The following is a 14543-nucleotide window of genomic DNA, read 5'->3' as shown; positions in this document are numbered from 1 at the left end:
CTGACACTACCTTTCCAGAGGAACCAAAACTCTTCTCTTTAAAAATGAGGTGGAGGTCCATGGAGACACTCCAGTGGTGACCTCCCACAATTGTGGAAGCAGAAAGGACAATTCACTGAGTACCTACAGTGTCAGGAAGATGCCAACAGGCACTGACTAAGAGATCCCCATGTGGCCAGGACTGTCATAAGAGCTTCAGGGGAACACCACAATACATATATTTTTTAAAATTTACAGTGACTGTTCTAGAGGAATCCACCAAATAATTTGGGACATGAGATGATATATACAATTGAAAAATTAGAGAACAGAAGATATTATATAATCAACTATCAAATTATATGATACTGATTGTAAGTGACATAAAATTCACGGGCAGTTTAATAGAGATGTAAAAACAAAACAAACTACTTCTGAAAGAAGTAGAACTTGACATTGACTTTCAAGGGTGTGAAGTTTTTTGTTATTCAACAAAAGGATGTTTCAGTTGAAATAACAGCAGGAGCAAAGACACCACCTCAGGGATGAGCACAGAGCGCCTGAGGGGTCAGTAAAGGGACAAGTTCACTGTAATGGACTAAACTGGGAAAAAACTTCCATGGCTCTAATAATGTTTGACTACTCTTTACTCTACCAATCTGAAGAGTAAAGGGTTAGAAGGGATCTGGACAACTCTGCCTCAGAAAAGCATTATAAATAAACTGTACCACAGTTGAGATATGACCTCATCTTTAAGAAAAAATTTCCAGAGAAGCAGACTCTTGAATATTATAATGTTCATTATGTCACCAAAAATAAAGGCATCAATGATGTAACAAAATTCACATTAACTCCTGACTGATAATCAGATTATTAAAGCTTGCAGAGTGACAGGACGTGAATTTTTATTCATATGATAAGGTAGTTAATAAGTTAGCCAGTTCACCACCTATCTCTAAAGAATGACGATTGGGTGAATTCACCCATATGGACTGCTGGCCGTAAGACCCAAGCTGGCCTGCTTCTATGTCATCTACTATTTTAGAACGTTTAAACAGTATTGGGCTGACAGAATTTCCTTTCTGATGTCTTCAGACCTAGCTTGACCCTCTTATCTCGTGGAAGTTTAAAAAAAAAAAAAAAAAAGCCTAACAAAGCATCTAAAGAGGTAAAGAGGTCTAGCAAATTAGTTGTGGCTGGGAACTCATACAGAATGAAGCAGTCAGCAAACAGTTTTCTGACAGCTCCCTCACCACAAATAATAAATTGGTAGAGATTCCAGTACACTGTCAGTACTATGGATGTTGAGATAAAAATCATCTGGCTGATTCAGTGGTGTGACATCAAATCAAGTAATTATTTGCAGCAAAACAATACAAAAACAAAGCTCATGTTGTTCTTGGCACATCATTTATAATAGAAAAATATTTTATGACCTGCATTAATTCCTTCACACTAGAGAAAACCTAGTAGAGACTGGGAAGAAGGCAGGGGGAGGGTGGGAAAAAGGAGAAATACACTGCAGTGAAAACTTCCTCACTACTGCTCCTCTGTGGAAACGTGTATCAGCTACAACACAGAGAAACCTCAAATGGCACTGTAGCTCTGAGAGCACACACTTGAACTAAAGTGTTAGAAACACCAAATTCCCTTGAACGTGCTAGACATGCTAAAGCACACAGTGGTGCAATACTGCTGGCCAGATGCTCCCAGATTACAAGAAAGATAAAGTGAGTGTCTTCAGGATAGTAACGTCCTGGGTATATGGTATAATACTATGCCGGCAGCATTACATACCAGCAGAATCTAGAGGTTGCCCACATAGTTGTTTTGTCCAGAAACATTAAGAGCCATGATTATAGAACCAATTACAACGACAGCAACCATACCCTCGCTGATCCATCGCGCCAAGAGTGGAGCCAGGAGAATGGCTCCTATAGTCTTAGTCCATCAAATCAAGTGAGAGTCATCAACCAGCTCCGCAACCAACAGCTAAGACCGAAGCAGCAAATCACATGAACAACCGACACTCTTCAGCGACGACGCGGAGGTGAAGTGTTGGCTGAATCCCAGCAAGTCTCCAGAACTCCACCTAAGCCTCTCACACCACCCCGGACAACTGTCCTCACACTCACCAGCGCCGCAGTGAAGATGTGCCTGATGGTAGACACTTCAGGAGCCCGGGGGCTCTAGAGGTCACAGTCTACGTTTCCTAAATTGCCTGCCCTGATTTCTTTCGGGTCTTCAGATGTACATCTGCATTAGGCTGTGTGCCCCAAAACTTCAGAAGGCAGGGAGAGACTGATCTCCATCACCAACTAAAGGGTTCCATGAACAGAAAGGGCTGCCCCATCTACTAATAGCACATGAATGTTACTCGTTAACTCCACAAAGAGTTTCAACCAGCTTGGTTAGTTTAATTAGTTACAATTATAGACATGACTTTAAAATGGCAAGACGAGTCCCCAGGTAAGAGCAGCCACGTCCACCTGGAGGCCGTGTGCCTCAGCCCGTGCCATTGAACGTGAACTGACAGAACAGGGAAGGCAGCGGGCAGAGGCAGCCATAAAGGCACACAAAGACTGCCGTCGACATTAAGTGACACTAAGTGACTGCCACACCATTACTTATGTTGATGACAGCAAAAAAGAAACAGAGCAGCTAAGTTTAAATCAATGTGAACTCAAGACAGAGCTAGGAACGGCAGCAAGCCTCTGAAACACTGACAGCGGACGGTGGACGGAGAGTGGAAGCAAATGGAGGTTACAGACCAGTCTTTCCAGCAACCACAAACCAGACACACGCAGCAACACTGTTAGTGCACTGCTGAATATAAACGTCATATTTTAGAAGTCATAAAGGTTTGCAGGTAAAGCTAATTTTAAAACTCAGGAAAAAAAATCACAAATGTACCCAAGAGCCTCTTAAACTTTTACATTAAAGTAAGTGACAATTGATTGCTTTTAATCCTTACCCAGCCAAAGTTATTTTGGGTGGTCCTGGAAGAGTTGATCCCAAAGGGGAAGCAAACCTGTTGACTGCGGATGGTAAGGCTCCATTATCAAGCTGTGTAAAGTCAAAAGCAAGCATGATCTGAATTAGTATACATTTTGAAAGTTCATTCCTGTCAGCCCCTAGGTACAGCTAAAAATGATTCTTTTTCTTCTGGAGGTTTACATCACAATCCCTTTACATTCATCCAGGCCTTATTACCACCATGATTCTGCTAACACCTGAGCAGGTTCCAGCCGAGGCTTTTTAGCAGAAGTGGGAAGAGCCCAGCCCAGTCATCTCACCCCGCCTGACCACAGAATGCCCTGGGGTGAGGAAGCCCTGACTGTGGACAGAGACGGAAATGGGCTATGGATTCTGGGCCAGGCTATCCACAAGCTGGCAAGCAGTACACACAGCTGTCAGTTGGCTGGCCGGCGATATTGCAATGGGCATCTTTTTCATTTTGATGAACTACAAACTGTGAAATAAATTCAACTACAAATTTCTGTAAGCTAGAAATGTTCTTTAATTATTATTATATTCTTAGTACAACACAAGAGATCTTGACATCTGAAGTCTCATTGGCAACCATTACTTTTTCATCTAGTCATAAAAAATTTTGTAGTCAATTTTAACAAATTCAAAAGCAATGTCATAATCTCTGCATTATCCATGTCCTTTGCTTTCTCCGTTCTCATTTTCCTTTATATTATCCATTAGCATGGCTCACAGGGAAAGGAAAGGGTAGCAAAATCAACACTGACCTAATTTTCTTCTTATCAGAAGCTTGAAGAAACTTAAAGTGTTGAATAAATTTAGGTTTTGAGATTATTTGTATATATCACAGTTAAACATCCTATCCTTGTCCCTTCCTCCCTGAAAACTTGATATTTAAAAATAAGCTTTATTTAAGAAGCATAGTCTTGGAATTCTCCAGCGGTCAAGTGCTTAGGACTCCACGCTTTCACTACCGAGGGCCTAGGTTCAATCTCTTGTTGGGGAACTAAGATCCCACAAGCCGTGAAGCCAAAAAAAAAAAAAAAGAAAGAAAGAAAGAAAGAAAAAGCATGGTCTTGGAAAAACGCATTTTATTCATCTTCCTTCTTTTCTCTCTTCTGCCTGTTTTTAAATTGTGTGTAATCCCTGTTGGGGTCTGAAGACACTGAGAAACCACTCTGGGTCCAACTCCTTCATTACAAATCCACCCCCCACCCCAAACCCCGAGTCCCACTGAGGAGTCACTCCCAGGACCCGCCCTCTTGGGTCTGGCCGAGAGCTGGGGGGCTCTGCTCTCCTCTCACTCACTTTACTGGAGGGAAGTGTTCACAGGTTACTGCAACTGTTTCCTTTGCAGTCACCCAGACACCTACCTAATTATTGGGCCAACGTCTCCAGGTGGCAGTCCAAAGTTTTGCATTCTTTTGAAGAAAGGATTTCACAGCTCTCGGGGTTGAGACAATTCTTTGCATAAACCAAATACAATTGCTCTTTTTCTCCTTTGCTTATTTAGCCCCAAAGTAAAGCAGAGAAAGAGAGATGTCTTTTCAGTACTACGTAGGTGGTAAATCTAGGGCAGCTTTATACTAGAATCCATGACTTTCCTCGGCAATGTTGAACTGCCTAGGATGGAAGAAATAAACCCTAAGAGGGTGCTTCCCCGTCACGTCACCTGGGGATCTTGCTAAAATGCAAATTCTGTGTCAGTGAGCCTGGGGTGGAGCCCGAGATCCTGCATTTCTAACAAGCTTCCTGGTGATGCCCACGCTCCTGGTCCACACACCGCACGCACTTTGAGTAGCGAAGAGCTGAAGAATATACAGAATTGGGGTTTGGCAAGGAAGCCAGGGGTTCTAGGGTTGCAGAAAATGCATTGCTAAAATAATTACCCCAAGGTCCACACTGGATAAGAGGTCGGGGGAGCCAAAATGAGGTAGGTCTAAACACAGCCAAGGAAAAGAGGGGAGGAGCAGAAAGAGGGAGACTATGGTCCAAAGGGGCCTTTCAGTGCACGAGCTCAGTGGTAGAAAAGCAAGTCCAACGTGTGCCTTGCTGACTGGGGCTGAAACCATTAGCAAAACAAGGCCGGTGGTGTGGAGGAGGCCAGGAGGTAGAGGCCTACGTGCAGCATCGACAGAGACCTGCATCAGGCGCTCATAGCATCAGGCTGACACTCATCTCCGGCCCTGATTAACTCCTTGACCCTCCTGGCTAATGGATCATTCGAGAAGTATTTATTTACTCACTCAGCAAAATATTTCACTCTATTTATACCCACTGCCTCAGAGATCTCCTCTAGTCTCGTGGCTTTAAATGCCACCTCTGCACAATGAACCACCACAATGAGAAGCCCGTGCACCGCAGCGAAGAGTAGCCTCCTGCTCGCCGCAACTAGAGAAAAGCCCATGCGTAGCAACGAAGACCCAACGCAGCCAAAAATAAATAATAAATACATTAATTAATTTTAAAAAATACAACCCTGGACTGTCAAAACTGAAAAATTAAAAAAAAAAACAAGACTTAAGGAAAAGAGCACATTTTTCTTATAATTATATTTAACCTATGCATATTATGGTGTAATCATAAAAGCGTTTTAAACTTTTAAAGAGCATTTCCCTAACACTGAGGAAGGTGAGAGACATTCTAGACCAAGTGGGTGGTATATGCTAATGGGTGGCAGGACCGGACCGCAAAGGACATGTTCAGCAAATGGCACAGAACCAGGGTTCAGAGGCTATAGGAAAGGGCTGGGCACTCTCACAGGGCCGGCAGAGAATGGGCTCTCAGACTCACTCCATTACTCCCACCCAGTGTCTGACACAGTAGTGAAGGTACTGGATACTTGGTTTCACTGCTGATTGTGAAATGGAGGATAAATTATATTTTCCGAGTAATAAAAACTTCGACCATCGATATTTCAAGAGACAAGAATGCCCTATTGTATTTTTTTTATTAAAACAATGACTCACTTGTTGTGTAATGAGATTTAAATTTGCTGGTACTGGCAAAAGTCTTCCTACTAAAGTAGTCATGGGTTTAGGGACATCTGTAAGGAAGACAATTACAATTAATTGATAGCATATATTGTTCCTCTTCCACTTGCACATGGAAGAAAGTACAAAAATGATCATGTATCCTCAGTTTAACATGTGCAGAGTCATTGACACTTATCTTGATCCTATTTATGTTTTCTATAAAACCTTTCTGGTCAATGTTTTTGGGTTTTTTTGTTGTTGTTTTTACTTATTACACCCTTTTGCTTTGTCATAATGCTACTTCACTCGAGCTTCCAGGGATAGCTATGCTAAAAAATGTTGTCAGTGCCCAGGTTCCCAAACTGTGTGCTAAGGTGCCCTCCAGTGCTGCCCCAAACTCACCAGGGACGCACTAGGTATGTCACATTTTCAAGGAGAGCACAGCACCATCTGTAGGACGCCACATGAACTACTTTCAATTTACCTGCACTCTTCTTCAAATGGTTACTAACTGGGACCAAACTACTTAAGACTGGAACCGATAGGTACTTCTTTGGCCTCAGGGTGCCATGCAAAACATCCCTGAGACACTAAGGTCCCTGTGAAACACTATGTTTTAGTCAAAGTGGCCGGAGAAATGTGTCTTAGTCTCCTGATTGCCCACCAGCTGAACACATTTCCTGCTCCAGACTTGTGCATCCTTTGAGTGATGTTACCTTAAGACTTCAGTAACAGAATGCATTTATTTTATGGTGATATTTAATGTGTACACAGCAAAACAAAGGAGACTGGGCTGGGGGGGCGGTTATGATGACATGACAAGGAAATAGACTTGGAGAGCATTATGTAAATCTTCCTTCTGTGGGTGATCTAAAGGCATTAGGATTTTGTCGTGTTCCAGAAGGAAGGGAATTAGGAAAGAACCCTTCTCTGCCTGTAGAGGAGCAGATGCAGCTCTGACCCTCAGGGAATGGAGCCAGAGAAGCCGTGGCTGGGGTGCAGCAAAGTGCTCCTGAAGGCTCTCTGCACCATAGAAAAGTAAATGTCTGAAAGGCATGTTCCCTGTCCCTGGGTAAAGAGACTACCAGGATGGAATTGGGAGTCACACTCTTTCTTTTTGCCCTGGGCTCCAAAGGCCCATTGATATGACATTTGGATGTAATACTGATTTAAATTATTGACAAGGTCGGTGAATCATCTGATAATGAGAGGCTCCGGTTAGGCCAAGATTTAGAGTAACGCAATTATGTATACAGTACACATAGGTGTCCAGTTTTCAAGTATTAGTGTCTAAACTTTGTAAACACAATCCTAAAACTGTGTCATTTGGCCTTTCTTTAATCATTCCTAAGTCATTTGATGGTAGTCAAGTACTTATAGATCATTTATTGCTAATGCACCAGTTTAAAGACGTTTCTGAGTAAATGAATGGCAGATAAATCAGCATTTGATATAGTCATTTCAGAACTCATGGTGATTAAAGCAGAGTGGCAGTTTTCACTGACTACATGAAAACGTTTACGTTGAAACATATGCAGTTTTTACCACATCTGAACAGTCAACCCGCCGCCCAATCTGCAAAAGCTTGATGTTTCAACCCAGGTACCTCTAGCCACAGCACTCATGGGTACAAGTAGACTACTTGTACTACAAGTTGTACAAGGATCACAAAGCTCTCTGCAACTAGCAGAAGGAGAGGACAGCTATCCAAGAATTTGAGATTGTCAGTACAATGTACATAAATTAATCTCTAAAGATATTGTTTTCTATTCTTAGCTCACTCATGGGCTATGGGGATTGCCAAATTGCCTCACTGATAATTTCACTTTTACTCTCTATACAAAGCCAAACATAGTCACTTACCAACTTCCATGTGATATATGACATAGTTTTCTATTAATTTACTTTGTACCTGACTGTAGATAATTATTTTGGTCTTGATACTGAGGAACCAAATGAAGTGCTTTTAGTTCTCTTGTGCCACAATTGTCTATACACAGCATTTGTGTACCCCCTTTCAACTGACATATCACCTAAAATGAAAAATAATGATCAGGTTTCATTTTGCAAAAGATATCCAGTAATATGAACCTAAGTAAACTTAAATCTGAGAACACAGTTTTAATCCAGAATTTAAGTTTTCATGGAGAGCGGTAAACTATAGACATGTTCTCAGTTTCCTACCCTGCGATAATGCGCTCTCTGGAGGCACCACAGGGCAAAACCCCTGGGAAATGTCTTGTGAGATGTGGTTAGTGTGTTAAGAGAAGCTCCTGCTCATGCCTTTCTCTGCGGGTGTCTGGCCCTTGAGGTTTAGGGTAGGGAACAGGTGACTGTGAGCCCGAGCTTCCGTCACCTGTCCACGTACTCCGTGGTCATCGTAAATGGAGAGAGTGTGCCGATCCAGCCCCGGCCCCATTCAGGTCCAGTGAACTATACGAAGGACTTTGCCCCGCTGACTCCACCTCTGTAGCTGACCAGATACTTAGAATAATCGTCAGTTTTACGGCAGTTGTTCTTTCCTGCCACATGCACATGTTATTAGTTAACATGTAGGGTGTTTTTAAAATACCCACTTATTTCATTTCCTACAAGTGCGGTTTAGAAAGGTTAACCCTAAGATCACCTAGTTGGGCTCCGACCATAAATACGTCCTCAGCGAGCCGGGTGAGTTGGCCGGTCAGCCACACCCGTCAGCCCCGTCCACGGCGATGCAGCTTGAACATGAAGGTGAGAGAAGTCACTGTTTCTGCTTGCACATAGCTTCTAATTCTGATGGTAAAACCACAGATACCCAGAGAAGCTATGGCTTCTGCTGTTAGGTTGCCTTTGGGTTTCCTAGACAGGAAAACCCAAATAACCATAAAGGATCAACGTTACCAAAATAACACACACAGAGCCTACGTTAATGAGGTGCTGACCACTGGGTCAAACCTTCAGATCATCCTGACATTGGATAAGAGGCCAGCATTCATGTTTGATTGGAATTTTATTTGCATGTAGAGGATAAAGTTATAGCCACAGACACACAGGTGCACAAACTGGGGGGGAAAGGCTCAGAGTGGACTTTCCAGGCCTCTGCTTATTGCACAATTCTGGGCTCTGCCCTGCCCCTCCTGGGAGCGTTCTAACATTACTCAGGAGGCTGGTGTAACTGGAGGAGCTCTCATCCTGCTCACCTGCTCCAGGTGTCCTGGAAAAGCTCTGCTCTCAGAACCCATGGGCCTGAGGAGAACCATGGACAGAGGCGAGTACTGGTGTATGCCACAGCTAAGCCAAAGTTCAGGATGAGCTCATTTTCAAGTATTTTCTAGTTAAAGTATATGCCTTAGGGCTAAGGCCTCCTTTATCGGAATAAAGAGCTGATAGGGGGACGGCAAATGTTGGTTCTCCGGACTCTGCTAAAAGACTGCTTGGGGGCTTCCCTGGTGGCGCAGTGGTTGAGGCTCCACCTGCCGATGCAGGGGACACGGGTTCGTGCCCCGGTCCGGGAGGATCCCACGTGCCGCAGAGCAGCTGGGCCCGTGAGCCATGGCCGCTGAGCCTGCGCGTCCGGAGCCTGTGCTCCGCAACGGGAGAGGCGACAACAGTGAGAGGCCCACGTACCGCAAAAAAAATAAAAAAAGAAAATAATAATAATAATAAATAAAAGAATGCTTGGGGCTGGATTCCCTAGCTCCCCCACTTCCCAGTCTTCACCACACCGAGACCTGGAGTCCTCAACGTACCACTTACAAGAAGACTATGTAACATCTCTGTTTTCTTATCCATAAAATGTAGATAAAAACAATGCGTACACTACAGAGTTGATAGAGGATTAAATGAAATTACAAACATGCAAAAATATCGCATAAACCACAAATGTTACTGATTACCTATCTTACATGCGTGTTAGTTAGTATTAGGAATTTGGAGGCAGGCAGGAAGGAAAGCAGCCTCTGTGCTGCAGCCACAGAACTGGAGCTTCACCAGCCCAGCAACATGCCAAACCATGCAGCTCAGCCAGCTGCCCCGTTCCTGGGCCAACCACGGGTCTGCATGGACTGATGTCACTTATGGCTTCTCTCCTTAACAAAGAGAGCGGTGTCCTAATCTTTGTTTGATTTGTTAAGATCAAGTAGAAATGAGAATCTTAGACGTGACAGAAACATTAGAAAGGCTCTAATTATATCCCTCTTTTCATAGATAAGACAACCCAAAATGCTGATACGACAAGTAAACAGAATGAAAAATAATGACTGAAAATATATTACTGTTGACTTAGTAATGGTAAGGGTCAAACATTTGATATGATGTTAGTCAGACACATTTTCTTTGGCATAATTACCGTTGGGTTAGAGTCTTTCTTCTGAGAGCAGCCAGAGGCATCCTCTGCTTCTTGTGAGGTTGGGAACTTGCAACAGGACTCCTGGGCCAGAGGGTTCTGCAAAGTTGCTTCCTCCAGATTGTTACTTGTGATAGTACCATCTGCTTCCTTGATTTCAACCTAAAAAAGCAAACGTTAGTTTAGAAATCACGTTTTGGCCATTGTACTTTACAGTTGCATAATACAGAAAATTCTTTGTAGAAGTTACATTTTTAAAGTAAAGAGCAGCCTTACTCTTAGTGTCCTCTCTTCCTGACTATTATTCTCTCTCTGGGGCAGCAAGATGGGGTGACAAGTCCTCTGACCAGCCTCACTGGGGATCAAGGACCCCCGAGGACAAGGACCATCTGCCCACGAGGTGTGGAGATGTGATTTTGATGTGGCCCTCTTGCTGCTTCAAAAACACAGTATAAGTAACTTGAGAAGATTGTGCAGTTGGTCAGCTGCCCCTTGAGCTCCTCGACAGCCCCCTACTCCAAAGGAGCTGGCTGCCTCATGGGACCTTCCTTAAAACCGTGTGAAATGGTGCTCCTCTATTGCCACTTTCAGAGCACGCTCATTAGGTTGTATTAATGTTCTAGTCTGTTGTTTGGCTTTTTCATCAAGAAGCCTGACATCCTTGCTGATGTTTTAGTAATATTTATATTGTAACTTACAATGTATTTAGAGTAATGTTTATAAATAGTAGAGCTTCCCTAACTGAATGGTAGGACAATAATTAACATGAAAACAGTGAGGGTAGGGGATAACTTGCCAACTTTAACTTTGTTTTTAAGCTATCCTCTGCAACGACTCAGTGACACACCGGCAAAATTACCAAAAATAGGGAGAGATTCCAATGATGTTACTGAAAATCAACAGAATTTTAAAAACTAAAAAGTCTCGATGATTAAAAAAATAATAACCATTAGAGTTAAGTGTTTTAAAATCAGGGTGCTTCTTTTTAAGATGTGATACTGTGCGGAGGATTGGAAAGCAGCAGTCAACCTGCACTCACATCACCTCTCCCTCCCCTCCTTAACCTCCACCTGCCCAGACTGCCTATTAGAGAGTACAGGTGAGCTTCCCCAGAGGCCAGGAGGCAGGTCATAAAGTCCTTCAAAGAAGAGTGATTCTATGGTAACATTCTGAAGACCTCATATAAAATCACAGCACAGACAACTATCTTTCAAAGTGTGGGTGTTGACTCCAAACTTGGAGATCGTCTAACTTAAAATCTGGGATCTAAACAATTAATAGTTTTCATGGACTGCCAAATCCCTTAGCACAGCAGACTAGCATCTAGGTATAAATGTTTCAAAAGACAGAGGAAAGTTTAGCTATATTTCAAGTTATAACTTTATTTAGATATTTCAAATTTTATAGGAACGTAGAAAGTTTTCAATTTTCTTCTGCTTTCTGCTTTGGGGAATTTGTCATGTACACATCATCAAAGTTTATTTTTATTTTAAAAAATTATTTATTTATTTATTTGTTTTGGCTGTGTTGGGTCTTAGTTGCGGTACGTGGGATCTTCGTTGTGGCGCTGGAACTCTTAGTTTCGGCAGGCATGTGAGATTTAGTTCCCCAAGCATGGATGGAACCCAGGCCCCCCGCATTGGGAGCACGGAGTCTTACCCACTGGACCACCAGGGAAGTCCCACATCATCAAAGTTTAGATTTAACTTATCTCCCTGTAATTAACAAATACTTATACAGTAAATATATCAATTCCTCGGCTCCATGCAACTGATATCTGAACTACGTACAGTATAGTAAAATCCTATTTTTACAGAATAAACAGAGGTCAATATGTGGGAATGAATTTCTAGAAAAAGGAAATTAGCAATTGACCCTGAATATTTACTGAAAAATAATTCCACTCTGCTTAAAAGACAAACATGTCCATGCTAAATCTTCTTCATTTTATTAGTGAATTAGGAAATTGTCAATAAAAATTCAAAAAACCAAAGAAATAGCATCCAAATAGTCTCTCCTTTATTTTGTTAAAATTGAATTACATTTAAAGAGAATTTACTATTTTAACATGAGCTAGTTCCTTTCCTGCTCTGGTGAATGCTCACTGAGTCCCCTTGGTACAGGAAGGGAGCGGTGCTAGGACCAAGAGGCAAAAGGTGCTGGGACACACGTTTGGTCTGGTAGCAAAATGGAGTGTCTGACATTACAAGCCATCTGAAAAAGATTCCGAGGAAGACCTCTGTACCAGCTGAAAGCTGGTGGGACTAGGTATGCTCCATGGTTTCTCTAGGCCTCAGCCTCTCCTCCCCACCTTTCCTGTGCGCTAAGGAGCAGTGATTATGCTCAAAGAACACCAGAAAACAGAAATCTAAGCTCCTGCTGCTACGGCTTATGATATGCAAACAAAGTCAGGCTCCAGCCAGCTCAACAATTCAGAAATGTTCCACAAAAGCTTAATTTATGACTTACGAAAATGATTTAACAGCTGAGTAATCTAGTTTTCCAAACTAGATCGTTTTGAGGGGCCAGTACACATTTCCTTACAGATCCTTTGTTTCCTTTAAAAACTGATTTGTTTAGCTTCAGCAAGAACAGAGCAGAAAAGGGGAATTCCCTGGCAGTCCAGTGGTTAGGACTCCGTGCTTTCACTGCCCAGTGTCCAGGTTCAAAATAAATAGATAAGGGCTTCCGTGGTGGCGCAGTGGTTGAGAGTCCGCCTGCCAATGCAGGGGACGCAGGTTCGTGCCCCGGTCCGGGAAGATCCCACATGCCGTGGAGCGGCTGGGCCCGTGAGCCATGGCCGCTGAGCCTGCACGTCCAGAGCCTGTGCTCCGCAACGGGAGAGGCCACAACAGTGAGAGGCCCGCGTACCAAAAAAAAAAAAAAAAAAAAAAGATAAACAAATAAGAACAAAGCAGAAAATTGCCAGTAGTTATCCACAGCAAAAGAGGGTAGCTGGCTGACAATTACCATGAATTCATGTAGACTCTGATTTATATTACATACGCTTGAGGAACAACCACTTATTAGCAGAGGGAAGTTCTAACACCTTGATTTCAAGGCTCACCAAACACAAGTACTAACTGTGAGTCCTGGCTGTGAATTACAACCCTTATCAATCTAAAGGGGAAAAAATGTAAAAGGTGAGCACGTGAAGACTCCCACTGCATTTGTTTTCACAGACACTAGGGTTTCTTTCCTAAAGCTGCTTTTAAAACTTTCTAGGGACTTCCCTGGTGGTCCAGTGGTTAGGGTTCCACGCTTGCACTGTAAGGGGCACGGGCTAAGCTCCCTGGCTGAAAAAAAAAAAAAAAGTCTACTTGTTTCCCTCCTCTTTTGTTGTATGATCTCTGCCGGGTTAGGCCAGGTTTGAACCAGGGACCAAGGACCTAATTCACCTCCAGGTAGAATGGCTTGGCTGGGTGATGCATCTCGCGTTTAGCAAGGGATGCGCCCTGTTGGGAATGAGTGAATCCGATCAGGGATGCTACTGACACGAGAAAAATCTTGGTAGAAGCAGGAAGTCTCCCGTCTCCACTAGGGCAGGGGTGAGGGGGTACTGTGCGACGTGGATCTTACTGGAATCATGAGGACGCCGTGGTGGGCGGCTCCTTCCCTGGCCCAGGCGCCCAGGGGCCCGACGGCAGGACTCCTGTGCGGGGTCAGCAGGGAGGACAGGCAGTAGAGGTTGTAGGCCTGCGGCTGCTGGGCGGCGGGAAGAACGGCGTCTTCCAGGGGATTGAGCTTGGGAAGACTCGGGTTCTCCCCGAGCGTTTCCTCATCTTCGTTCTCATCCTCCAGCAGCTCCTCTTTGACTTTGCCCTCGCAGTCCCCGCCGAGCGGGGCGTTGAAGGCGTGCAGCAGGGGCTCTTTGGGGTCCGCGGAGCCCAGGTACGCGTCTTTGAAGACGTGGAACTCATCTGCCTCTTGCGTCACCGCCACCGGGGTTTTCAGGGGAAGGATTTCCGGAACAAACTGACTCTCGGCGCTGAAAAGGTCTATCACCATCTCGTCTTCGGGGCTGGACATATCGCCCAGCAGAGAGGCCTCCTCCATGTCCACTGGGGGCACCCGGGCCCGGGCATCGCCCAGCACCCGGCGCGAGGGGGATCCGGCGGGAACCGCACACCTGCAACGACGCGGCGCAGTCAGGCGGCGGCCCCCACCCGCCCCGGCCGCCGACCCGGGGGGCCCGCCGCTCCCGAGAGGCCGGCCTAAGGGGCCCGCCCACCCCACCCCCCACCGGCGAGGCCGACCGGAGAAGGGGCCCTGCT

The 14543-nt window shown here is 44.3% G+C and overlaps 1 protein-coding gene across 1 annotated transcript; it reads right to left on the bottom strand.

The window, feature by feature from the left end:
* Positions 1-2949: 2949 nt before the first annotated feature.
* Positions 2950-14325, bottom strand: TESMIN (testis expressed metallothionein like protein; the record flags this gene model as incomplete). The annotated part of the gene is made up of 5 exons (XM_079708039.1): positions 2950-3045; positions 5940-6016; positions 7858-7978; positions 10273-10431; positions 13849-14325. The coding sequence occupies 5 exons, from the start codon at positions 14323-14325 to the stop codon at positions 2950-2952; spliced, it is 930 nt and encodes a 309-aa protein (XP_079564165.1).
* Between the last annotated feature and the right edge of the window lie 218 nt (positions 14326-14543).

This window comes from Hyperoodon ampullatus, assembly GCF_949752795.1.
Source record: "Hyperoodon ampullatus genome assembly, chromosome: 7".
In the NCBI taxonomy this organism is placed as follows: Eukaryota; Metazoa; Chordata; class Mammalia; order Artiodactyla; family Ziphiidae; genus Hyperoodon; species Hyperoodon ampullatus.
This window is presented reverse-complemented; position numbering and strand designations above follow the sequence as displayed.